Here is a 27,496-nt window from a genome sequence, read left to right on the forward strand (position 1 = left end):
AGATATTTTGGCTTTGAATAGGTTCCAAAATGTTGTCCCAATTCTGGTAGAAACTGGAAACCACGCAAACTAAGGACAACATCTAAAGTAGTTATTGATGTTATATATGTGTTATGTATAACATATTGATATATGCCCCTGCCCCACTTATTTTTCAGGCCTTGGTTTTGGGGGTTTTTTTTGTTTGTTTGTTTTTGATTCCCCTCCGTAGTATAGCTTTTTCATTAACTCTAGATGATACCTGTAATTCAAAGTACTGTTGACTTGGAAACCTGTATGTCTTGCACAAGTAAATAAAAGGACTAATTGAAAGCATGATGTGAAATTGGCCACCATATCACCTCATGGCTGGATGCACTGGCTAGGAAGGGTGGTGTTCCTTTTAGGGTGCCTGTAGACAACTTGTCTTTTTATTGTAGGTGTGGAGGGTGCAGCTTTCCAGAGTAGACTTCCACATGACCGTATGACATCTCAAGAAGCCGCCTGCTTCCCTGATATAATCAGTGGGCCACAGCAGACTCAGAAGGTGTTTCTGTACATCAGGAACCGCACCGTAAGTTTGTTGTAAAAGTATTGATGAAAAAAGGGTAGGACATTGCAAAGAGTTTTTGGCAGTTACCATGTCTAACAGTTGGTAGATTGTTTTTTGTTCTGAGACAGTGGGGTTTAATTTCTGGCATTCTGTCATGCTCTGTGTTGCTAAGGAAGTTGCTATCCAGTTCTTGATCAAAACAGTGCTGTAAGGCAGCATAAAGAATCTGTAGTGTATTTACAATATCCAAAACAGTCATAGCAAACTACATGATTCAGCTAATGCAGCTTTTAAAAGGAAACAGAAAGCTGGTGCAAATGTTCTGTTACTTGATTTCAGCTTAAAGTAGAAGCCTCTCTAGATTACTTAAAAATAATGATGAAACACATTATTGCTTAAGGCAAAAATTCCTGAGACATCAAGCCAATCATGTGGCTTATTCTCAGACCAGAACAGTTACTTTGCCAGCTTTGATTTCATAAAAGAAATTGTAATGTTGAAGAAATGAAACTCTACTTCTGAATGTTTGTAGCATTTCTGCCCAATTCAAAACTTCCATGCAACTTAAGAATGAAGGGGCAGCATTCAAATAATTATTCAGGAGTTCACTCACTTGAGTCCAGCCAAACGTGCCTGAAGTTTAGCCCTTAATAAAACTTCAGTATTAGTATTCTGTTTTGCAGATTGCGACAACACTTTGAGGGTTCTCAGCATACCAGCAGGGGATCAGGACTTTCTCCTGTATTTTGAAAAGTGTGTTTTAGAAAACTTAAGTCATGATAGAAAAAATTAACAGTATGACAGCAAGAAATATTTTGAAAATTGCTGTATTGCCATAGTTAAGGGAGAAAACACCTTATGTACCACTCAGTTTTTTTCACAGACTTAAGATGATCAAGGAGCATCACGGTGTACTGACCCTGGTAGCACCCAGTGCTTATTAACTTAAACAAGTTATTTAAAATTTATGTGTGGTGGACATCTTCATGCTTTTCCTGTGAAATTTCCCTCTAACCCGGGTTGTAACTATTGGGAAGTTATGAGATGTGTAAAAACAGACCAAAACATGCCAAAAAGTTTGAAAAACTGTTCTCTCAAAATGAATAATGAGTAATCCTTTTACAAATGTGTTAGAAGCAGAAAAGCCTTCCGCTGAAACTAAGAAATTACTGGAGAGGAGTATTTGCAGGGCAAACCAGCATTGCTGGTCTGTCAGCCTTATTCACTGTGGAGGAACTTGGAGAAGTTCCTGAGCAGGAATCCCTTTTGATGAAGGCTTGTGAGAGGATCTCCTCCAGTGAGGATAGCAGAGGTTATGGAACAGCTGATATGAACCTGGTGCTCAGCAGAGCTCTGGCAATGCTGGGAACTACAGTGTGCAGTCTCTTACTTTGAGCTGGAATCAAGAATTGAATGAATGATCTGGTAAGTAAAAAATATGGTTTTGAAGACTTAAAGTAGCTTTTACAAAGGGAAGTCAGTCATTTGATCTTTTATGTGAATCCCTTCCACCCCAAAACAACATCAAAAAAACCACAACCAACCAACTAATGAAAAAACCTAACCTAAACCAATAAAAGCTCTTGCTAAATTACTGTGACATGAAACAGATGATGAAAATCTACAAAGCAGAATGTAGTGTAAATGATGTGTCATGGCAGTGCAGGGCAGTTGTGTTTTGAAGCCTTTAAAATCTTCTAAGGCCTGTGCTGTTGTGTGCTCATAGAAGGTCTAAAAATCAGAATTAGTAGAAAAAATGGAAGTAATTGTATATATGCATACAGAGAGATTTATATATAAAAATATAATTATGGGCTTTGCACTCTTCCCTCTGAGAATGGAACCTTAGCATTGTGGTACATATTTCTGTGAAATTGTTAGTTCCACGCTCAGAAATTGTTAGAAAAAAGGGTGTTAAAAATCACTGGGAAAATGAGTACAAGGAAGTACTGAGCTAAAGATGAAATTTGCCTCAAATGGCCTCCCAGGTTATATGGAAATTATTTCTTAATCCTTCCTATTCCTTATACTTGTATGATTTGTTTAATATCTGTGAGGAGCTGTAAAGTTAAGTAGTGCAACTATAGAGAAATACCCCAAAAAATTACTAATTCCAGAAGGTAAAATGATGTGGAGATGCTATGTATGACCTAGATCTAGGCATGGAACAGTAAAATTTTGTGGCACTCTGTGCCACAAATTGGGCGTTCTGTTGGGAAAACAGTTTTTTTCCTAGCATGAAGTGACATTAACATTTCACAGACAGTTCTTCCTGCTCTATTTTTCAACTGTAACTGTTTTCTAAATATGCTTTTTATGTGTGTGGCCAGTATATATGTGTAGTTTGTGTATATGTGGTAGTGTCTTACATTGGTGAAGATGGATTGAATGATTAAATGTCTGAGATAAATAAACCTTATAACATAACAGATATTGCTGTAGCTTTTACAAAAACAGGAAATTTGATGCCAAAAAGACAGTGCTGGCTGATGTTGTCAGCTATACACATCTTCATGCTACCTTCATGTCTTCCCACTTACTTGAAATGGTGTGAGAGTTTCAAGTGGCCTGTACTGCACCTTTAGGAACACTTGAAGGCAAAGTTCAGTGCAGCTTGGGTAGTCCTACCAAAGTTTAACCCATTAGAGGATTTCATCTCCTGACAGTATTTGGTAGCAAACACCTTGAAAACACCTCTTTTGTATTGCTTAATATGACATGTCATATTTTTTGTTTAAATACAGTTGCAGCTCTGGTTGGATAACCCAAAGATTCAGCTGACATTCGAAGCAACTATCCAACAATTAGAAGCACCTTATAATAGTAAGTCAAAGCTTTCACTACCAAAACCGTCCCATGTGTACTGCTGTTCTCTTTCACTTTTATTTGGGGAAAAGCTGCTACAGATGGGTCCTTTGTTAGTGGAGCTCCATGAGCGTTTGTGTACAGACTGTGTTACTGCATTATATTCATGATTTAGGTTTGTTAGAATTCATTTGTCTGGTAAAGAAATATCACTACCAGGATTCATAAAAGCTGCTAAAAAGATGGGTTGTTACAGAAGTTTCCTGCAGGGTTAATTCATCTGCATCTTTTAAAGTTTGCTTCAGCTTCATGTTGGTTTTCAGCTGTGAGACTTTATTAATCATATAGGTTTTTGGCGGCATTAAAAAGTTGCCTAAGACTTGAGCAGACTGGATGTGATGAAAGAAGGCAGTCAAAGAGTGAGGAGTTACTGCTTGCAAATGGAGACTATTCTACCCGTCTCAAGATCTCAATAAACTGAAAAAAGGTGGAGAGGAGTCATAAAAAAAATTAAGAAGAAAATAGTACTGAAATGAACACAGATACAACTGTCAAGGATTGCAAAATAGTGAATTATTGTGCTTTTAAGAATAAAAATGAGAATTCAGTGCTCCAGTAAGGGGTTGGCATGATATTGGTAAATCACATCACAGTTCTGTGTCAAGATCTCGGGATTTTACAGTCAGTTTCAGAAAAGGTGTTCTTCCCGACTAGATTAAAAGAAGCACTTAATGTCCTGTACAGCTTTTCAGGCAGGACTCAAAACTGCAGTACATCATGGAAAACAGCTTGTGTTTTCCAGAACAACTAGTCTCAGGCACCTTCAGGAAGATGGATTGCTCGGTAGGGCAGCAGGGCTACAGAAGGTGATGTGTTCAGTAGGGCTTGACTAAGTTACTGCTGTATGTCCTTAGTCCATACATGCTGTTGAACATAAAGAATAATTTTAAAACCATACACATTCTTTTAGGTGACACAGTGCTCGTTCACAGAGTTCACAGCTACCTGGAGCGGCATGGGCTGATCAACTTTGGGATCTACAAAAGAGTGAAGCCTCTTCCAAGTAAGAAACTTGAACATTCTTCTGATTGAAGTTTTGTTTTGTTGTTCTGTGATTTCTCAGGACAAATTTTTGACTGCTTTTTCTTTTCAGAATTGCAGTGCTAAGAAAATAAAAAAAGTCTAGAAAGCCAGCTGGCTATAGATTTAATGTGTTTTATTTTGATGTGGAGAAGCCACATACTTACATAAATTACTTTGAGAGGAGAAATGTTGGCAAATCTTCTTTAGAAAATTCGGTGACTATTGCTGTTTAATGAGTTATCTTTGCTCCTCAGTTAAATAACTAAAGTCAGAAACACAATATTGTACTTAGATCTGTTACATGCTTATGTGATGCTTGAATTTTGCAACTTCTCTGCCCTTTCTAGGCTTTATTCTTCTGGGGCAGAAAGAAATAAAACTATGATACTTGTCCCATAATTAATAAGAATCAGTAAGTAATTAATAAGAATCAGTTTCTTCTTCAGACAGTTCTCCTTCAGTAGTATTTTTCCTCCTGTTTTCTTCCTTGTCCCAGATGTACTACTGGTGCATTTTTCTTGTATGTGTCTCATTAAAAAAAATTAAGTATAATGTACAGAATTACTTCAGTTTTCTTTTTGCTATAGTTTGTTCTGTCAGATCTACTGATAAGAAGGAAGCTGCTTTTTGTTCTTTGTATCTCTTAAATGTAATTTTAACGTAAATGCTTGCAATCTAGTACTGCATATATAGAGCATTACTGTAGCTGATTTTTCCCTTTCTTTAGCCAAGAAGACTGGAAAGGTGATCATTATCGGTTCTGGAGTCTCTGGGTTGGCAGCAGCTCGCCAGTTGCAGAGTTTTGGAATGGATGTCACAGTTCTGGAAGCCAGAGTATGAATTTCTGTGCTATTTTACTTCTATATAGCAACTTAACCAGTAACCACATGTAGTACTAGCAGAGGGCTGTGTCCCATAAGCGTGCCCAGGGTGGATAAGTGTGTGTACTGTTCCAGCCAGCATCCATCTGGTATGGATTGCTGATTCTGAACCTGTCTCACACTGAAACAAGTGGATCTGTTCTTACTGAGAGCTCTCTGATGCTTTCTCAGGGATGGGCTGGTGTAGTAGGGAAGGGTTCGAGACATACTGAAGCTTGAAAACCATGACACCGTTAAAAGCTTAACAAAACCCCATATTCATTACCAAGAGGTGGCCAACAAAACGAACAAACCCAAAAGGGAGGAAGGAGGAGAGAAATAAGCCCCCAGCGCGACCTCCCCAGTTACCCAGCTGTTGCCCATGAAGTTATCTTACCGACCTAGCATGCCTATAATTACCCATAGCAGAAGCTGCATCCTTGGAGAGTCAGTAAGTTCACAAACTGGCAGGCGTCCCCGCCAAAGGCAACGTTGCCCTTGGTGTGAAGTTAACTCCCCTCCAAGAAAGCACTATCTACTTTTATACAATTAACTGAGTGACCACAACCTCCCAGGTGTGGCCAGCACCACCCACCCCGAGGCCCTCAGTCCCACCTCCTGGTTATGTCAGTGCATCTCTTCTGCACATGCGTGAGAACTTCGGAAATCCCCTCACGCATGCGCAGTATACCTTGGGGGTCTTTCTTAATTGAGTTGAGGGTCGAGCCTTCCTCCCCTCCTCATCACTTTCTCCTTCAAGTGACCTTGGAGGACAAGTAGCCAATCACAGAACACCAATTAAAACATTTTATACAGAAGTTCTCCCTCCAAGGACGAATTCACTGTTTTATCAGTGAACTTGGCAGGGAGAATATAAACTACTGCAGGTGACTGGGGCCGAACACAGACCAAAAGTATCAGCATAAATTCACCCTGGTACAGGCTGAGTAGTCAGGTACTAGTGTTGTGTGCTTACACCAGGAGCAGCTTAGAACCTTCTTCCTTTCGTGGTTAGAAATTGATTTTTCACCAGAAAGCAGAATGCAAGTCTGTATTTTGAAAACTTGCTTGTTAAATAGAATCATTGCTTGGAATTGTTTTACAACATCAAGCAGAATATTTTTCTTGTAACTTTTAAGTCTACATTAATTCTTTCCTTGCTTATTACTGTGTGCTTAACAGAGACTTTAAAATTATATAGGGCTGCAGTTTGTGGTATGTGAACTAACTACTTGTTCTTTCAGGAATAAGGTATTTTTCATATCCAGCCCGAAGTGGAATATTTTTTTTCCTTTTTAAGTGAAGTTTTTTCATATAATCTAATCAAATTGAGAATAGCTTGATACAGTTAAAATAAATCCATTGACCAGTTGGACTTATGTTTTACTCCCTGGCTTCATTTGGTCGTACATTGACTTCTGACACTTTTCTAGCACAGATTAAAATAATCTGCTCTAATTTTTATAAGATTTATGTTTCAGGCTCTTAATATTGTTACTGCTCTTCTGGCTGGGGAGCAGAACCGCTGACTCTGTGCTTCCCAGGTGCCACACCACTGCAGAAAGTGGAGTGCAACAGTCTAATGGTTTAGGAGTCTCTTGCTCACCTGAATGTATTATGTGTGTGTGTGTGTGGGGGGGGTTCTTATTGTTTGCTTGCTTGAGTTTTGGGGTTGGTTGGGGTTTTTTTGAAGCTGGAATTAAGAGATTTGTGCTGTAACCTGGCTTTTGTTCTGTGCATCTTGGTTATACTTAGTACAAAAATCTGGCACGAAGCTATTTTAAAATAACGTGTGATATTTTTCAGCCATTTTTCTCTAGACTGCTCTTCTTGAGTAGTCTGTATCTTTTATTTTTAATGCAGTTTGGTGTTTTCATGCATTATGATTTCCATGATCTGAGTGATAGTTTCATTGTTTCTACTCATTTTCTGTTGCTTTCAGACTTAGTTTACATGCTTCTGAACTGCTAACCTAATTACTAAAAATCAAACTTAACATTTTTATATTAACTGGAAGCTGTCTGGGATCTTTGCCCATTTGTAACCAATATTTTCTCTGATACCATCCTGCTAGCTGGATGAGAATAGGGGAAGGTGACTTTTTTTCTTATGGAGTTTAAAGTGGTCGAGAAATAAGTATCATCTTTAGCAGGATGTGAAAGGATCAAAATTTTTTTTCATACTTCCAAAGTAGGCTGCTAATTCATGATTTTCTTTTTAATTGATAGCACAGCTAAATCATTTCCTATATAGCTATTGAATTTTGTGGTAGGAAGTAAGAGAAGGAGGAAATTTATATGTAATTTAATTTGTTCATGGATTGGTTTTGGAATCAGAGTAGATCCTACTGTAGATACAGTTAAATCTGCCCAAATTGGATTAAGCATCTTTTTTTCTATTTTTATTTCCTTTTTTTCCCCTTCTCTTTTTTAAATGCAAAATGCATAGGGGAGAGAAAGGCAGGATAAGAGCAAGGGAGAGTAAAGGAAAGAAAAACTGAGAGTGGACAGATGTATATAGTCACCGCCCACGGGGTCCAGCGATAAAACTTAGTAGTTGAAGCTTCCATGTCTGTCAGTTGAAGGGTGGCCTTGATCTGCTGGGGGTGAAGGAGGGAAGCCCCCACACTCCAAGAAGTTATGAGTTCTTATATCCGTGGTCAGTGTCACGGGCCATGCCTCTCACATCTCCTGGGTCTGTGCTGAGTTTTTTGTGTCTGGCCTGGTTCCCACCTTTCCAGATTAGCAGAGGGAGTGAGGGGCCCGATTGCTCATCAGAGGTATCATGCAAGTCAAAAGCCTGCAAAAGTCTCCTAGAATGCATAAATCGTTAACCGTTTCAGTCTCTGACACCACCCCGTGATTTATGCATTCAATAATTTCTCTTCCTTTGTCGTTCACTGTGAATCTTCTTTGTGGGTGGTGCTTTTCGTATAGTGGACAGAAAGAGAGAAGAGTAAAGAAAAGGAAGAGATAGCACAAATCTTTTCCCAATGCAATGCAATTTCCAAAAAACCCTACAGTAAAATAGTAAGCATATGGGACATAACAGGATCTCAGTAGTTAAAGTCAAATTTCCTAATATTAACAAAGGTACAAACATCAGGATTTAATACTGACACAAATCTAATTTTCACTAGCCACTGTCTCCACCCCGTGAGTAATCAGGGTGAGTAATAGGATCTCAATAGCTACAGTCAAATTTCTTAACATTAATAAGGTTACAAACATACACAAATACTTGAAATTATACATCAAAAAACACTGAGTTACTTGGGAGCTGGTAAAAGGCTTTCTTATATTCTCTTCAGGTAACACTTTCTTTTGTTTTGTTTAGATTTAGTTTCATTTGTCAGTATTTTGTGAGATTTAGCCAAATATAAAATTTGATGCTTTCCAAGGCAGAGGGTTAATGCATAGAATACATATTTGTATGATTCCCAATATGCATAACTTCTTGTACTAACTCCCAGGCTAAATTTGATTGAGTTTTTTTTTGATTCTCAGTTGATTGAGACAGAACTACACACATCTAAAAGCCTCTCTCAAGCTAACCCATCCCCCAACAAAAAGACAAAACAAACTTGGGAAAAACTAAACTAGCAGTACATAAAATGGCTTGTCTTACACAATCTCACCAGCGAGTTGTTCATGATAAAAACATAAATAAGTCAACAATTATTAATAAGCTGATAATACAAGCAATTTTGGGAGTAGAGGAGACACAAACACAATGTTTGTGGTAAACGTTTACATATTGCAAACTTACTGAGACAAAAATACACACAGACATGCATATTATAAAGTTATAACACAAACACATGTCAAAGAACAGTATAAGTCTTCAGTCCTGTTGCTACTTCATTTTCTCATGGGATACTTATAAGCTGATAATGGAAGCAGTTGTGAGGGCAGTTATCTTTTCTGCTCATTGCTGCTATTGAAAGCTTTATCAATCTCACACAGTTTGATCTCATCTACTGGCAGGTTCCTGCGGAAAAAAAAAGAAATCTGGCCCACTGTGGACCTATTATTAAAAAGAAGGAACTATCTATTTATCCAACTCCTTTTCTTATTTGGCATAATATCACTAGGGCAGTAATAATAGAGAAGTTTGGAACATGTTTTCTCCAAAAAACAAATACACTCAGAGCATGCTGGAGTTCCTTTTTACTTCTCAGCGTCTTTATTTGCTCTAGGGTGGCCAAGGTGTCAGGGGGAAAACACACTGTTACTTTTTTTGTGGGAATTTGAAGTCTCAGACTTTCCAAGTGGGTGATAGTAGTTGTCTGAGTCTGGTCCCCTGTGGTGACAACAGCAATCTGGGTAATCAGTTCAGCTTTGTTATGTACAGCAGCTATTTGTGAGCCAGTGTCAGCATTGAGGTAACTCACTGGCAGCTGCCACGGCCCATTAGGTTTATGGACAGGCCATCCTGTCCGTGGTGAGTGCATAGGGACAACTACTCCTTGCTCCTGCAATTTTGCAGTTTCTGGGGTAATATTTTCACGTGTTCCTTAAAGGGAGTGGGTGGGGGTTTGCATTTGTTATTTTAGAAGGAGGCAGACTTGGAACAGTTTGCAACAGAGGGACAGAGGGGGATGGGAGACCAAACATCCATTCTCTCCCTCTGGCGTCTGTCCAGGCCTTCCCCTTTAGTAGATCCAACCCCAGGATGTTAGCTGGTAATGGCCCTACAATCATGATAGTTTCTGTGGCTGTCTCATCTCCAGGTAACCAGCATTTCACTCGAGCAGTGTATTGGGGTTGGGATTTGCCAAAAGCGTCAGTTACCCATATCTTTTTTTTTTTTTTGTCTGGTTTAATGCCACACTGAGTAGCAGCTTCAGTTTGGAGTGCTGAGACCTGTGCACCCGTGTCTACCACGAATGTAACCAAAGATTTAAAAGGGCCGAGAGGAAAAGTGATTACCAAATCTCCCTGGTTGTTTTCTGTAAGCTTAAACATTTTACTCCTTAACTTACACGAATTAATTGTATTCAAGTGTTCATTTTCAGAGGTTTTTGAAAAAGTGTACATTCTGTATGTTCTATAGAAGCTTCAGTGATTATATTTCAGTGAGATGTCTTGCTGAATGTAACTGGAGGTTTACTATACTGTGCTTTTAAAAGGACCGAGTGGGAGGAAGAGTTGCTACCTTTCGCAAAGGGAACTACGTTGCTGATCTAGGAGCAATGGTGGTAACAGGACTTGGTAAGTTTTTCATAATCAAAAGGAGCGGGGAGGAAAATGAGGATGTTACAATTCTGAAACCTTAATGCTATTTTCTTTCATGGCCAAAATAATTGGGTATTTTTAACTATTATAAAATACGTGTTCTAGTTCAGCCTCTTTGGTGGTTAGCGTTTTTCATAAGCAGCAAGGCTATATGATGGGAGTGACCCCAAAGAGATGGCACGTGTTTTTTCATTTACACGTGAAAACAAGGGAGGAGGGGAAGTGCAGATTAGAGCCATTTTAAGGAGAAAGCCCTTCTTCAGAATTTAAACCCCAAAAGTACTTTCTCCAAGTGATTTAAAAAATAATTGTAAAAGTAATGGCAAAGCTGTATTTCTTCCTATTTATTACTATTTTATGATATGGCATCAGTTATTGATATGGTTACTTTTCTAAGAAGATGGGGAGGTGTTTAGTGTGGAATATCTTTCAGTAATGCAGTGAAATGATAAAATAATATAAAATCTGTACTAAACCTGAGTTTTACTGACTGCGTAAAGTTGGTATCTGTCTTATGGTTAGTCTTATTAAATTGCATACAGAAGCTGGTTCCAGACAAAAAACTTAAGTGGCACAGTCCCAGAAAAAGAAATTTCAGGTTGCCTAGTGAAAGACTACTATTTTTATGTTTAATTCATGTAATCATAGAATGTGAAGGGGTTGGAATGGGCCTTAAAGATATCTAGTTCCAACCCCCCTTGCCATGGTCAGGGACACCTCCCACTAGACCAGGTTGCTCAAGGCCTCATCCAGCCTGGCTTTGAACATTGCCACGTTTGGGACGTCCACAACCTCCTTGGGCAACCTGTTCCAGTATGTCACTACCTTCACAGTAAAGAACTTCTTCCTAATATCCAGCCTAAATTTCCCCTCATTCGGTTTATACCAATTACTCCTTGTCCTGTCGCTACAGTTCCTGAGGCACAGTCCCCCTCCCTGTATGACCCCTTCAGATACCAGAAGGTTGCTATGAGGTCTCCATTCAACCTTCTCTTCTCCAGGCCCGAACAGCTCCAACTTTCTCAGCCTGTCTTTGTAGAGGAGGTGCTCCAGTCTTCTTACCAAATTCGTGGCCTCCTCTGGACTTGCTCCAACAGTTCCATGTCCTTCTTATGTTCGGGACACCAGAACTGTACACTGTGCTCTAGCAGAGGCAGAGAATCCCCTCCTTTGACCACGTTCCTTTTGATGCAGCCCAGAACTTGTTTGGCTTTCTGGGCTGTGAGCGCGCACTGCTGGCTCATGTTGAGTTTTTCATCCACCATTACCCACAAGTCTTTCTCCACAAGGCTGCTCTCAATCACTTCTCCACTCAACCTGTAGGTGTGTCTGGGATTGCCCTGACCCAGGTGTAGGACCTTGCACTTGCACTTTGCTTTGTTAAATTTCATGAGGTTTGCATCAGCCTACCTCTCCAGCCTGTCCAGGTCCCTCTGGATTGCATCCCTTCTCTCCAGTGCATCCACTGCGAGCTTCCTCAGGACCCGCGGATGAATCATCAGGTCCCATGAACTTGTGCACCTTCAGGGTTCCTTAGATGGTCTCAAACCTCAACCATGAATGGTCACCCATTTGTGATTGGTGTTTCCTTTCTAAAAGAATCTACCCTTTGTCTTGAATGAGGCAGCATATGCTACGAAGAAAGATTCCTGTGAGGATGGAGATGGTTTGAAAGGCATCTTTTGTGTTTCTGAATGTGGAAGAGAAAAGAGAAGGTTACTAAACGGGTTGAGCTTGTGGTTTGGAAAGGTGAAAGACTTAAGTAATAGGATCTTTTCTGGTTTTGATAGTAAACTGTGGAAGAACTGTAATTTTTAGTAGGTTGTTGAATTAGAAACAGGATCTTATTTAGACCTACTTCAACTCTGTTCTGCTTGTTCAGTCACTTCTCTAAAGGTATTAGGGTGGCAGAGCTTCCCCCTCTGTTTTGAACAAACACTCTTGGTTCGATTGAGTTGCAAAATAAGAGACCATTGAGAATCTAGATCTGAAAAACTTTTCTCAAATTTAATTTTGTGGAGGAAGCCTATGTTGCTTCTGTTCTATACCATTTCCCATTTGTGTCTATTCTCTTCCTTTCTTCTGCTGCACTCAGTTTGATGTTTAGGGATTTGAGATGCTTAAAGTTGTTGCTTTCTGTCTTTCTCATTGTTCAGTTGTGGGATCTCCTCAGTTGTTTTCTAATTTGTTTAGTTAACACAACTTCCAGGTACAGTTGGTGTTTGGGGTTCATCTTCTACAGATTGTATTCACTAGTGTCACGTGTTGGAGTTCCCCTACGTTTTTAGAGACTGGATTCTTTCGGTTCCATCTCCATGTCACCACACTTGGGCAACAGCTCCTGAAGTTCCTGTGCATCTGTGAGAGCTTTCCTTGACTTTTCAAACACCGTGCTTGCAGATGTGTTTGTAGCTATAAACTCTCAATCATACTAAGGTTGCTGCCACTCTAGGACTCTGCTTGTATAATCACCCTTTTTTACATCCCATCTTTCAAGTGTTGGTCAGCAGGTTTTTTTCCATGTCCTCATTGCAGGAATTGCTGTGAAGAGCAGACCTTTGACAGTGTTACACTAGGTCACTGGAGCTGATGTTTTAATCTCTGAAATAGCTTTAACTGTTGAGTTTTTGTTTAATTGCAGACAAATTTTGCAGGAATTTCTGTTAACTATATAAAATCTTTTCCAGGAGGAAATCCCATGGCTGTGGTCAGCAAACAAGTGAATATGGAATTGGCAAAGATCAAACAAAAATGTCCACTTTATGAAGCAAATGGACAAGCTGTAAGTCTGATACTGTTTTCACGAACCTTTTAAAAAGGAGTATATCTCAAGTATATTTGTTACCAGGCTATTGGTCTTGCAGGAGATGGCTTCTGTAGTAGTTTGGTCTAAGCCTTCCTTGGTGACCAGTCTGTAACCAAGGAAGGGTCCAGATTTACCCAGTATTCCCTACGATTTTTACGTAAGCCAGACTATAAGAAGAAAGGAGGGAAGGCCTTCACTCTCTTTCCTTCCGGTGGCTTGGAGGTGCAGGTTCCCTGCTGTTGAGTCTGCTGTGTTGGGGAGCGAGGCCTGGTAAGGCCTTGCAACCTTGGGAGGCGGAGGTTGCCAGCGGTTGTTCCAGAGCGACTTTCGGTTGTCCCAAGGAGAGTAGTGAGATATTGCTTTGCTAACTCTTTTTTAGTGGATAGATATTGGGCTACTAATTGGGATATATATATTTTTTATTTTGGTTTTGTTCCTTTTCCCTTCCCCCTTCCCTTTCCCTTGTGAAATTGTATATATTTCAGTTGTATATAACTGTAACAGAAGTGTAAGTATATTTATATATATCACTTTAGCTGTCTGTCTCTCGTTTCGGGTTTTCTTAGTTGTTTTTCTCCCTCTTCTCCCTGAGGTTTGCGGGGGGACGACTTCTTGTGGTAAGGTTTGGAGACTTGGCAGGGAGCCAGCTTCAAACCGTATCAGCTTCCAAGGAGAGGGAAGAACAAAAACGTGTCTCCCTTTTTAGGCATTTTAGTAATATGCAAGCATATCTGCATGTATTCTTCTAAAACCTGCTCTTTGCACATGACTTTTTACCTTTATATTTCAGAGGTTTTGTGTAAGTCAAGTTCCTCTTTGTTCTTCCCAAATCCATTACTATTTTTCCTTAGACAGTTGTCTGTCTCACTCTTTGAAGCAATTATCTGCTGTGCTGGCACTCTAGCTTCTGTTATTGTTGCTGCTACTCCTTTTCCCTGAAATAAGCTCATTCTTGCTGTTGTACTTTGCTGCTTTTTAAAGACTTGACTAGCCAATGCCAGCTGGTTGAATGCATGCAGCAATAATAATCTAGAGCTGTGATTCACAAACTTAATTAGCTTTATGCTTTCTGCTTTAATGTCAAGGAATGCTGTTAGAGATAGAAATGATAGATCTTAGTGTAGTGCTGAATCTCACACGTGTTTACCAGAAGTGTCTTGATGGATCTTCAGTCATGGTACAAAGAGTAACCTCTGAAAGAAGACAGGTGAGGATGCTGGGCATCCTGCTAGAGGCCTGGAAAAGTGATCCTTGGCTCAAACTTGTTTCTAACCTGGGACCTTCAGCTCCTCTTACTGCACGTGAGTCAGTAGGGTGTTGTAATAAACTCAGGGAAAGCTAGCAAAGGCATTGTAAATAGTTCTACAGTAGACAGTCTGCTCCTGTGTTGTGAAGCCAGTCCTGTGCTAGTTTCTGCACTGCTGTGCTCCCTCTCTCCCAGCTGGTTTCAGTTTCTGCCCAAGGAATGCCTCAGTGGAGCAGATGAACGTATCCCTGTGCTACTGGGACTCCTCTGTTTAAACCACCCACCCACTTAGACACAGGTCAGCTGCTTTGAACTTCAGCCCATGCTTTGATTGGCTTGGTACACACTTCGATGTCTGCAGCCTGACCCTGCAGCTTTCTTTGGTGTAGCCCGATGCTTTCTGTTCCCCAGTATGCAGCAACTGGATCACTTCTATCCAGCTAAGCCCCTCAGGCATAGGCAGCCTCTGTGGACCGGAAATTTCTCTTACTCATCAGCCAGGCACTTACTTCAGTGGGAGCGGAGTGTTCTGAAAAAGAATATTCTTCTTGATTACTCTCATGTTTCCTGTACAGCATTCAAGTGTTGTTGATCTCAGGAGACCCAGTCAGGATGGAAACTGGCAGTGTGGCTGCATGATGCCAAGCCCTGGTGTAGGGAGGAATCCCTCAGCAAAGACAAGGGTCTTACTGCTGCTTTGGCTGACCTGGTGGGACAGGTAACATCACCTCCCGTGTTCAAAGGTAGTTGCTTCTCTTCAGGTGTGTGCATATATTAGTGTGTGCTGGTTTAAAGGTAAACCAGCAGGGGAAATGAACCCAACTCAAAAGAGATTATAAGTCATAGTTACAATTTAATAAAAATGATACAATAAATACAATTATACGGACAAACAATTGGTTTTAACCCACAAAACCCAGATGTATAACCCAGCACCCTGGGGCACGAACAGAATGGTGTTTGTTGGCCCCCATGCTGAGCCCCACATGGTCCCCCTGAGTCCAAAGGAAAAGGAAAGAAAGGCCTGTTGGTGAGAGTGCTGGTCACAATCTGGTCGAGAGCAGTGGTTGCAGCCTGGTTGAGGTTCTGGTCCTCCTCTGGATCCAACGAGTGGTACCAGAAGTCCCAAGACCCCAAGATTATATACGCTCAGGTTTGAGTGGGAATGCCCAGTACCTCCCCCAGGGCGGGGAGTTCCACAATGGGTGACTGTGAGTCGTGAGATATTTTTGGAATCCTTGGTGGCCCATTAGCAGACATGACCCCTCAGGCTGGGTGTGGAGGTGCTGATGACCTCCCCGGAGGGGAGTCATCACACCTGAGTCATTGGTGTGAGGACAGGAACATCCTCCTATCTCACAGGCTTCTTAACACCCAGCTTATAGCCTGAGGGGTCAGAGCACACCCAGGTGTGCTCTGGGCAGCTGCTGCAAATGATCTGTTGTTAACAGTTCCTGGGAAATGACAGAGGGTGTAGAATACACAGGTTGGGTTACACCCACACAACTTTGTTTACAACTTGGGTTGCTCATTTTGTCTTTATTAGTATACTCCATGATGCTGCTGCCCTCTGGAAACTCTGTGGAGGGCCTCTGTTCAAACTTAAGGCAGTGCTTAGTAGTAGCAAGTCCTGTTTTCCACAGAGTCTTCTACTGGGCACGTACACCAAGTCATGGCCCACAGAAAGAGGCTTTTACTTAAGACAGAAGCTGTAGCATCATCCTGTCCGTCCCCAGGGTCTTCTCTTCAGAAGTAGAATCACTTATCTATGGACTGACTGTAAGAAAGTATCCTAGAAAACAAATCATTTAGATCAAGCCTTTTCATTTTCAGCTCTTTTTTTTTTATCATTAAAAAACTCGAAAGGTCACAGTAGTGTGGACCCACTGAGTTAAAGTAGATCCTGGTGTTCAGGTGTGGTACTAGAATGCTAAGGTTAACTCAGCAGTGGATGTATCGCAGGAATGTGACAAAAAAGTTTGCATTTAGGAACTGCCATTTGAGGCCTTCCCTATGCCTCTGCTGTGCTCAGTAACCTTGTTGAAGCTTTCTGGTATGCATAGGAAAATAGTCTCATAATTATGAAATACATGTTCTACCTAGAATCAACCCCAAATGTTTTTGGACAATAGTAGGTACAGGTTATATTCTTACATATATATGGAGTTACATAATTGTTATCAAATATTGACTGGCAAGCATGGAGGAATCTTAAGTACAGATCTGGCTGAAGAAGTTTCAGCTTTAATACTGAGGGGGAGCAGTATTGATCTGGGTGATCGATATGATACAGGCCATTGGGGAAGATACTCAATTTTTCACAAATGAACAGAAATGTAAGCATGCATCTACATCTTGAAATTGTAGATGCAACAAGACTGAAGATAAGTATGGGGTAGTTTGAAATACCATCATATATAGTTAAAAATATAATCTGTGCTCCAGTAATCATATAATCTGTGTCTTCCATAGTGCTGTTGCATGTAATATTCCAGCTTTTGAGTTTACAGTATGACAAAACTTTTATCAAGTTTTAAAAGCACATGATCTTGAGAAATGAATAGTGGACATAGAATAGAATATAATAGTGTAAAAAATGAGATCATTCATTTTTGAGGCCTAATAACTTTAATGATAGGAGAATTAAGAAACTAGGAGAACCTTACATGGATTGCAGAGTAGGTGAGTCACTAATCTTTGACTGCCATGGGGTGGGGGAGGTATCTTCATTCTTAAAATCCTCTCAAAAATGGAGATGCATCAGAAATAGGGAAACTCATTTCATGATGCTTTAAGTCTCCAGGGATATGCCACCTGCAGATCAGTACAGGGTTTCTAAGACACTTCACCACAAAATAGTGGGGGAATCAACATCTTAGTACAGGCGGGTGGAAAGGTTAGCTTGTGGTGCTTATGGGATGTAGGCAGAGATGAAGTATGACAATAGTGAACCTCGGTGTTTCAGTCTGGGAAAATGCCAGAGAAGAAGGACTACAGGGCTGGAAGGTAATCGCTGGCACAAGAATGAGGGGCCAGCTGCAAAGTGGGAGAAGAGTCATAATTAGAGCAATGAGATACCGATAGAACTTCCTAGTCAACACGGGGTATCCTTTGAGTTAGGGCTTAATAATTAGAAACAAGACATCCGATCAAGCTGTAGGGATAGGCTTAGCGCTGTTAACAGGACCTCTCAAGCTATTTTTGTTCTGTTTAGCAAACATTCAGGAGCTTTCCCAGTATTTCTGAAGTGCATACTTTTTTCTCCTCCTCGTGCTGTTCTTTCCCTTTGTCAGTGTTTTCTCTCTATACTTTGTTTAACCCAGACTTGGTTTAACAGATGTGAGGTTTGCTCTTTCCAGCACATGAATTCTCATCATCTAACAGATATTTCCACACTGGCAGCACACACTCTTTAACTGAATATCATCAGTACAGTCAAATACCATGATTCTGGAAGTGTCCTGCTTCCTTCATTGTCCTAGAAAAGATGGATTGGTAGTTCTTAGTCACACTGACCACTCCAAAAGATAAATTACAGCCTAGCTACTTCAGTGAGCTATACCAAGCCTCTTAAAGACTTGTGATTGTGTAGAGCCATCCTACCATCAGGGTGGTCTTTTGGCAAGTTTTTGTATCTATGTTGAACACACCTTCATTCCAATAAGGAAATCTTTGTGAACCCGTTAGTTGGTTTAATTTCCTCTTACAAGAGAAGTCTGTTGTCATGGTGGTTTGACACTGTGGTCAGACTTTTGACAAAATGACATTGTATTGTACAGACCTTGGTGTCTGACTGTTTGAGAGAGGTGAGGTTATTAAATTTCTCTTTACAATGACTACTCTCAGCAACTGTATTATTTATTAATAGGTTAAGAACATTTGTTCTTTTGTCTCCTAGGTTCCCAAAGAGAAAGATGAAATGGTGGAGCAAGAATTTAACCGTCTACTGGAAGCCACTTCCTATCTCAGTCATCAGCTGGATTTTAATGTTCTCAATAATAAGCCTGTCTCTCTAGGTCAGGCTCTGGAGGTTGTCATACAGTAAGTGACTTCTCTCTTTGTGGTAGACTTTCATGTTTTGTGAATGAATTTCCAAAAATGCCTGAAACAATTGTGATGTTCCTAGGATAAGCATTACCCTCTTAATACAGCTGCTTGATCTCAGCTGAGCTCTTGTTTGCATATGTGTTTCTTGTTTATTGAAAAAAAATATGCCACAGAGCAAATCTCTCTTCTTGAAAGTTTACTGAAAATCATTGCTGCAGTGATGAATAGTGGATACTTGACTCAGTGTGCATACAGCCCACTTACATTACTTGAAAGCTAATGGCAATTGTAATGGCCTTTAATAATAGCAGGTGACTTCAAACTCACATTTAGCTAGTCATGTATCCCTTATTTACAGAAACTTGTATCAATTTTCCAGTTGTCATACAAGTATTAACTAAAATATCCCATGACAAATACTTTTATTGCATTCTACTAATTTGATTGTGATAATGAGTTCTCTTTAACAGAAGGATTTTCTGCTGAACTGACTTTCACTTATCACCTTTTCCAGATTGCAGGAGAAGCATGTGAAGGATGAGCAGATAGAACACTGGAAAAAAATTGTGAAAACACAGGAAGAATTGAAAGATCTTCTTAACAAGGTCAGATGATGACATTTAGAATAAGACAATAGCATTGTGTTCCTGAGAAAGTGCCAAATTTACAAAGATGTCCAAAGAAAAATACCAGAAAGTTGCTATTTATGCTGTTCTTAAAATACCTCTTTGCTTAAGACCTGCTTAGAAGCCCTGTTAGGACAGGGCTCCTTCTTGAGGAGGAACATAATTGATTAGGCAGAAAACCATAAAATGTAAATACAGGAAAAGAAAGGAAGAGGACAGACTTTATAAACTGTGATGTTTCGTAGCTTCCTTTAGAGATGCTGATAATGGCTGAAGCTTTTGAGAGGTTATTTAAAAATGTGTACTGTCTTTATTACAAATCTGATTCATAATACGAAACACTGGGTTAGACCTCCTTCCGATACTTTTGCTTGTGGTAGGTGACATATTTTCTTCTCTGTGGAAGTTTTTCAAATGAAAAAATTTTGTAGACAACTCTAATATTAAGTTATCTGCAACATAATTAGTAATAAATCAATGTTGGGTTTAAGCCATGTTGTTTGGGGGTTGGTGGTATTTATTATCGTTTCTTGGAGGTAGAATTGCATGTAAGTAACATCTGCCAAAACCTGGAAATCTCTTCAGTATAATAGCATAGCTTGAGGTGAATATGGATTTTACACAGTAACTTATTGAAATCTAACTTTCCACATATTTTTTTCCCCTCTCTTTCTTCCTTTTCTCGCTCTGTCTGAAAAGATGGTGAATTTAAAAGAGAAGATTAAAGAACTTCATCAGCAGTATAAGGAAGCATCAGAGGTGAAGCCACCTCGGGATATTACAGCGGAATTCCTTGTGAAAAGCAAACACAGAGATCTGACTGCACTTTGCAAGGTAAAGGATGACATACATATAGCATGTTTGTCTGCTTCCTGAGGACTTCAGCAGCCAGGTAAAATTAACCAATGTAAATGTTTCCACATCTCTTGCTCTGATCCAGTGCTTTCAAGAGAATGTGGTAGTAACACTGATAGGGCTGCATAGAGTACTTTTAAGTGGGGAGTATTAGCATGTTGAAAACTCAGTTTTGAGTAACAGTCTGCGCTGGCTCGTGTCAGACAGCACTTAATGTTTTGAAGGTGAAATTTTATGTCAGGCTTGATCTTTTGGTACAGCTGGGTCTCACAACAGTCTGGAAATAAAATCGGCATTTGAAGAGAAATACCTTTTCTCTAAGATAAAGAAGGTGGTTTATTGAATAAAAGACTTCTTTCTATCCAAAGATTATTATGTACAGAGCTCTATCTTGACAAGCAGAGTTAGTTGGCCCTCTCTGGGGGTATCTTGATGTAGAAATGTGCTTTAAAAAGGAAGCCTCAAAAACTGTTCTATGATATTGTGCTGGTTTAAAGGTAAACCTTTGGGAGAAATGAACCCAACTCAAGAGAGATTACAAGTCAGAGTTACAATTTACTAAAAAGATTACAATACAGTGATACAGAGAAAACCTGGTTTTAACCCACAAAAACAGATGTATAACCCAGCACTCTGGGACAAGAACAGAACAGTGTTCATTAGCCCCTGTGCTGACCACCACGTGGCCCCTCTGGGTGCAAAGTAAAAGGAAAAGAACACCTGTTGGTCCAGATGATGGTCGCAGTTCTGTCAAAGTTCTGGTCCTCCTCTGGATCCAACGAGTGGTACCAGAAGTCCCAAAACTCAAAGTTTATATATGCTCAAGTTCAGATGAGAATGCCCATTACCTCCCCCAGGGCGGAGAGTTTCACAATGGATAATTTAACTCTCTGAGTCATGGGATATTTTTGGAATCTCTGATGGCCTAGGTGTTCCAGCTGCCCATTATGCCAGCCCATTGTGGCCCATTAGCAGAGATGACCCCTCAGGCTGCGTGTGAAGGTGTTAATCCCTTTCCGGAGAGGAGTTGTCACAGCTGAGTCACTGGTTTGCAAACAAAAGAACAGTCCCTTGCCTCACAGGGTTTCTTTAACACCCAGCTTGTAGCCTGAGGTGTACCCTGGGCAGCTGCTGCAAAATATCCAGTTAATAACAGTCCATCGTAAGTGACATAGAGGATGTAGAATACAAGTTTTGGTTATACCCACATAGTGACAAACTGGTCCCAACCCCTGTAACTAAGACAGATACTGACAGACCTCTTGCTAACCCAGGTCAGGTAGAACCAAGGATCATTTTTCAGATACTGAAGATATGTACCTTTATTTGGAAGCTCAGTTTGCGTGTGTATACATAAGTAGTGGCTCTCCGATTTTGTCACCAGTGAACAGCTTTGTGCTCTTGTTGCTTTTGTTGGACACTCCAAGTTATTCTACCTTGAAGGAAAATGACTGTTGCCTTTATACCTAGTTCTACTAATGTTTTTTAAAATCAGGAAGAAACTTGAATTAGATCATGTCTTTATCTTTTATGCATGGTTACTTCTGCTTTGGAAATCTCCATATTCAATATTAGCTATAATTTTTTAGGAGAGAAAGAAAAATAGAAGAAACATCTTGTGGAATATGAAGCTTTCAGAACCACAGGAACCCTTAAAATATCAGGACTGTAAGGGACCTTCAAATCTGAGTGTCTGAATTCCTAAAATATCACCAGACTAATATTTTCTGCAGTGTGGTACAGAGTTCTGTATATTCAAACAGCAGAAGAGCAAAATATGCTGGATTAAATGTTGAAAAAAAATAACAAACCTGATTTAGCTTCCACTAAATCCATGAATCTTACAGTAATTTCTCTTGAGATTAGGTCCAGTCTGATGCTACATGATGTCTTCAAATCCTTTTACATGTAAACTGATTTTAATGTTAGCTTTTAATTTTACTAGGAGTATGATGAATTGGCAGAAACACAAGGAAAGCTGGAAGAGAAATTACAAGAACTGGAAGCCAATCCACCAAGGTAAAGATACAAACTAAAAAAAAATACTCAGGAAAGCAATTCTTTTACTACTTTTCTGTGAGTTTCAAAAATTGCTATAGTATGCTTTAATTATGGTAACTCAAGGGGTTAGGAAGGTACAAACATGGAGTTTGAGCTCCCTCAGCTTTAGAACTCAACTTCTTCTTTTTTTAGAGGTGACTGGAGCAGAGAAGATGTTTCTGAGCTAGGGCGATTCAGTAGGAATCCTGACAGTAACCAGTGCCTGATCTCAAGAGGCCTTTGAGACCTGAAATCCCTGTCAGTAATGATAGCATACAATCCTACTTATTTTGGCAAAGAATTATTATTCTGTTCTGTGCTCTGTGTGATTTTACTAGGTTTTTTTGTCATTGTCTTTATGCATACTACTTAAGCCATTACTTATGTAACCTGTTTTATTTTTAAAGTTAAGTTTGTAGCTTCCCCCTAGAGTATGAACTCTGCTTTAAAAATCTGAATTTGCTGGGGTTTGATCCTCAGCTTTCATGAAGGAGGTCCAAATGTTTGAAACAGAATCTGCTTGTGTTGTTTATGTTTTTATTTCTTCACCAAGGAGGGAAACAATCATTTTTGTTTGAGGAGAAATTTTCAGAAGCAATGCATTTACAACATCCTCTAGCAAACTGGATGTGTTATCTTTGTTTTTTCTAGCGATGTTTATTTGTCATCAAGAGACAGACAAATACTTGACTGGCATTTTGCAAACCTAGAATTTGCTAATGCTACACCCCTCTCTACACTTTCACTGAAGCACTGGGACCAGGTAGGTATTCAGTGTATTTATTCAGCAATTTACTAAAAACTTCAGCTATTTTATTTCATTCTCATGAAAGTTTCTCAGTATTAATAGTTTCTAACTGTTAGGTCCTGTCTGCTTTTGTGTAGATAGTGAATTCTTACGTGATGATTATTTGCTGATGAAATTCCAGACAGCTTTTTGTTAGTGCCAAACCAATCTTTAATGGTAGTCTGCTGAAAGTTTCTATACTTGTTACCTGACTAATAACCAGAAGGGATTTCACATTTATTTGACTCTTGAAAGAATTTTTCCATTGTGTAGAGTTGTTCATTATTTTCTCTTGATTTAGGGGACTTCATTATAAATTTATGCCTCTTTATTTTAGGATGATGACTTTGAATTCACAGGCAGTCACTTGACTGTGAGGAATGGATATTCCTGTGTGCCTGTAGCCTTGGCAGAAGGGTTGGATATTAAATTAAACACAGCAGTTCGACAGGTTCGCTATACAGCATCAGGTATGTGAAACCTCCATTATACATTTGGGGTTAGATAAACAGACATGGTTGTTATTGGGATTATTGTGTAGAAAGTTGTTAGAGATTTATTTGTCTTGAATGTTTTTTTGCTTATTTCTATGACTCATTTGACATAGCCCATTTCAGTTGTATTTACTGATTGTTCACATTCGTTCTTTTATTTCTTTACATCATCAATCAAAGCATTTGGAGTAAGTGGTCTGAGACTGCTTAAGGCTTGGTGCCACAGAAACTGGTATTAAAAATATAAATTAATATAATGGAAGAATGTATCTTTTTGTTGTTTTTCAAAACATTAGGCTTGGGAAACTGTGAGCTGGGAGAGCAATGCAATGAGAGGCTCACTCTCTACTTGCTGTTTATTTATGCGTATCTTTAAATATCATTTACTGGATGAACTTTTAGGCTTATCCCAGTTAAGGCCATTTTCAGATGCTGTATTAATTACCTTTTCTGCAGTGGAACTAAGTGGTCAGTAACATTCACTTGCCTGCAAGTTAAGCAGTTGTTAGTGTAAAGCTCTCTCAATAAACAAAATATTTTCTAATGTGGTTATGGTAGTTTCTTTAATTTTTAATCCAGTGCTCTTGCTTCCTGGCCTATTAAATTGTTTTTCTCTCCCCTTTCCAGGCTGTGAAGTAATAGCTGTAAATACGCGATCTACCAGCCAGACCTTCATTTATAAGTGTGATGCTGTGCTGTGCACTCTGCCCTTAGGAGTGTTGAAACAGCAGCCTCCAGCAGTTCAGTTTGTGCCACCTCTTCCAGAGTGGAAAACTTCTGCAGTGCAGCGTATGGGATTTGGCAACCTGAACAAGGTGAGCTGTCGCTGAGGAAACTGCAGTAGTTCAGGGGTTGCCATGGGTAAAATCTGAAATGTGGGTGGAATATGTGGTGGTGAAGAGGAAGAATGTCTTTCCCATGGCTGTTTTGCTAGGGTTTGATGATGAAATTTGTCTGAAGAACTGTAAGGACCTCCTCTCTATTTTCCAGGTTTTAAAGAGTGAAATTGCAGAAGTAGATCTGCTGGATCTTGTTAACCAGCAAATTGGTAAACTATGAGAGCACCCTAACCTGTGGGAAAGCAGTGTAGGCACACACCTGTGTACATGCAGTATATATTCACCAGATTTCCCTTTCTTGACCTGTCCAGTGATATAAACATCAATGAATGCAGTTGTCTTTATTTCTTCTGTCCTTAGTTCTTCTCCTAACTGTTGATACTCTTTCTTTCTAGGTTGTGTTATGTTTTGATCGTGTCTTCTGGGATCCGAGTGTCAATTTGTTTGGCCATGTTGGGAGCACTACTGCAAGCAGAGGAGAACTTTTCCTCTTTTGGAACCTGTACAAAGGTACCTGTGGTGCATGTCTACTTTTACGAGTCTCATTTGTGTAGTTTCAGATCTAGAAAAGATGTTTTAAGATGCTGTCAGTGTTCTCATATGGATATGATAAGAAGGTAGTATTGTAGGAAGACAAATGGAAGCAGAGAGCAGCACTGACTGCAAACAGTTCTGTAGTAAATTAGGGCAGCACATAGCTGAATGTGAGTTTACTGATGCTAGATTCCAGGCTGTGCCTGTTAAATTGCATTACGACTGTCTACTGTAACACTTGCACTTCTATAGCTACTTTATTGTCTTACACTTTGGTGGAGTTGTCCTGTGACTCACTCAGCGTTACCTTCCATTAAGCATCTATTAGTTGCCACTGGTATTCTGGAACCACTCAACTTCCAGTGTTGTCCTAATTATCTACTTTGTCAGGAGGGTGCATTGAGTTCTCCAAGGAAAGGTGATTTGTCACTGCAGCATTTCTGAATTAAAAGCCATTTCTTAGTTCATAAGTGTATTTGAAATTGAGTTTTTTCTCTGGCCACTTGATAACTTACACTTTTTTCAGATGTAAGAGTTGCTATTGATCTGTGTATTCCTTTAAGTGGCTGAGTGCAGAACTCAATACTTAGAAGTTATACTCCTTCAGTTTGTTGGGGAGTACAGTGCAGCCTTTGGAGTACTAAACATCTGGATTTCAGTGGAACAGACTGGAGGCTCTGGGATAGCTCTGTTCCTCTTGCTGAGCAATGCCATTCCAGCTTGATGAGCTGCAGGCCCATCCACATGGTTAAGCTGCAGTGTGCCCCCCCAGGCAAGCTGTGGGGTCTCCAGTTTGTTGAATGGATGACCTTGGTTCCTGTTTTGAGCAGCAAACTAGTTGTGACTGTAAACTATGGGTCTCAGACTGACAGATAATTTTAGAACTCCTCTTTAGAAAATGCTTAAGTAGCCAAAAGGTATTGATTGCTTTGCCAGTTTCTACAGATGAACTTTGCCATTAGTAGTTTTGGTTTATCTGCAGCTGATGCTGCCACAATAGATTGTCAGGAGATCTCTGCAGTAAGCATACTGTTTTTTTATTGCCATATACCAGACTAAAAGCAAAAGTGTATATACAGTGAGCCTATTAAATGAGATATATTTGTCTTGCAGATGACCAGGCGGTTTTCTTCCTTTCTGTCATAGGCAAGCCAGATTTTTCTTTTAACTGCAAAAAAATTACTGTGCAAGGACAGTGCCTTTCTGGGGTATTGAATTGTAAAAATGTTTGATAAGACTTCACTGGAGAAATACAAGTAATGAGCCTTGGATAGCAAGGCTGTTCATGTGGCTTTTGTGGCTTTAGGATGGCTTTATTACATCCTTAACCAGTAGTGTGGAGGTTTTGGTTTAAGGTGGAAGGACCATGTCACATAGAAAGGTTTTGCTGCTAGGTTCAAACCCTTCTTTCTCATGAAAGTAGGCAGAGCAGGTAGAAATAAAACAGCAATGCGGTAAAACCCCATGCTGAAGCACAAGTCAGGTGGCTGAAATTGAAAACAACAATTACCATTTATTGTGGATAGTTGGGAGGCAGTTAAGGTGGTTAGACTGAAATATTGAAGTAGACCTGACTGAACTTGTGAAGCTGCTGTTTATTGCTGTCATAGTCTGTATTTCTGTAGCTGTAGTATTTTAGGCAGAAACTCTGTAAACTGATGGAAGAAGTTATTAATTCAGAAACAAGAAGTGTAGCAGAAGATAGAATTATCGCAGCATATGCTGCATGAACTCCTTGGGTTGTCAGAGACCAGTTGGTCTCTGAGAAGTGTTTAAAGATATATGGGGGAATGGATCAGGTAAATAGACTGCACCTGTCTGTACTGTGTGCCCTGTTACAGGTCAGACAGGAGTCCTCCCAGTGGTTTCAGTCTAGCCCAGGGTAATGCCTGCTGAGAACACCTGTTGGCTCAGGAATGCTGTGGCTAGCCCAGAGCAGCTGACCCATGCTGCTGGTGCCTCTCGCTCTGCCACACTCTTGGGTTATTGTCATAGCTGTGAAGATGGAGAAACTCCATCCACAGGGCAGAGGAACGCCTGGCAGAAGTGTTCAGTGTTTTCTGGAAGTCCTGTAATGTTTCAGTCTCTGTTTTCTTGCCTGACTCTTCTATTTTTCCTAGAGATGAGATAGAGAATGGGCCTCATCATCATATCTCTGTGATTGCTGATCTCTGGCTAAACCGTGTTCTTGGTATTTGGTATCAAGGCTTAGTAAACATCACTGCCTCAAGGAGAGAATTTCTTGGGGAGCAGTGACACGTGCTGGTCATACAAGAAGCTTTTCTGAGCAGCACTTGAGTATTTGCATAGCAAAATAGTAATTGTTCTGCTACAGCCATCTGCCTTTCTGTTACAGTTGTGAACTTACCAGGTGGCTGAATAGCAGTATTTTCAGGTCTAGATAAATGCTTACAAAAAAGGAAGGATTTCCATAGAAATATTTTGGGGTTGTCTGGATACAAGTTTTCAGAGAAAAATTCACTGGAAGCTGCATTTTGAATACATAGTTGTTCCATCAAGAAAAAATATGTTGACTGAATAGTTGCTAAGACGTTCAGGATCTCATTGTGTCAGGGATGGCAAACTAGGAAAGACTTGGCTGCTGAAATGACAAAAAAAATCCCCAATGCCTATGGATGATAGGAAACCAGTTTTTTGTTCTTTCCTTCAATTGTTTGAAAGACTGGCCTTAATCTTTCAGAAAA

The 27,496-nt window shown here is 39.9% G+C and overlaps 1 protein-coding gene across 1 annotated transcript in view; it reads left to right on the forward strand.

The window, feature by feature from the left end:
* Positions 1-27,496, forward strand: part of KDM1A (lysine demethylase 1A) — a 43,764-nt gene that overhangs the window by 11,083 nt on the left and 5,185 nt on the right. The window contains exons 4-17 of the mRNA XM_027666503.1: positions 420-553; positions 3,277-3,355; positions 4,308-4,400; positions 5,148-5,254; positions 10,412-10,493; positions 13,205-13,299; positions 18,468-18,610; positions 19,131-19,221; positions 19,942-20,076; positions 22,043-22,116; positions 22,789-22,900; positions 23,262-23,394; positions 24,046-24,233; positions 24,653-24,767. Coding sequence (XP_027522304.1) covers positions 420-553; positions 3,277-3,355; positions 4,308-4,400; positions 5,148-5,254; positions 10,412-10,493; positions 13,205-13,299; positions 18,468-18,610; positions 19,131-19,221; positions 19,942-20,076; positions 22,043-22,116; positions 22,789-22,900; positions 23,262-23,394; positions 24,046-24,233; positions 24,653-24,767 — 1,581 coding nt within the window. The remainder of the gene's footprint in view (positions 1-419; positions 554-3,276; positions 3,356-4,307; positions 4,401-5,147; positions 5,255-10,411; positions 10,494-13,204; positions 13,300-18,467; positions 18,611-19,130; positions 19,222-19,941; positions 20,077-22,042; positions 22,117-22,788; positions 22,901-23,261; positions 23,395-24,045; positions 24,234-24,652; positions 24,768-27,496) is intronic.

Source organism: Corapipo altera, unplaced genomic scaffold, assembly GCF_003945725.1.
Source record: "Corapipo altera isolate COAL_440 unplaced genomic scaffold, ASM394572v1 92, whole genome shotgun sequence".
Classification (NCBI taxonomy): domain Eukaryota; kingdom Metazoa; phylum Chordata; class Aves; order Passeriformes; family Pipridae; genus Corapipo; species Corapipo altera.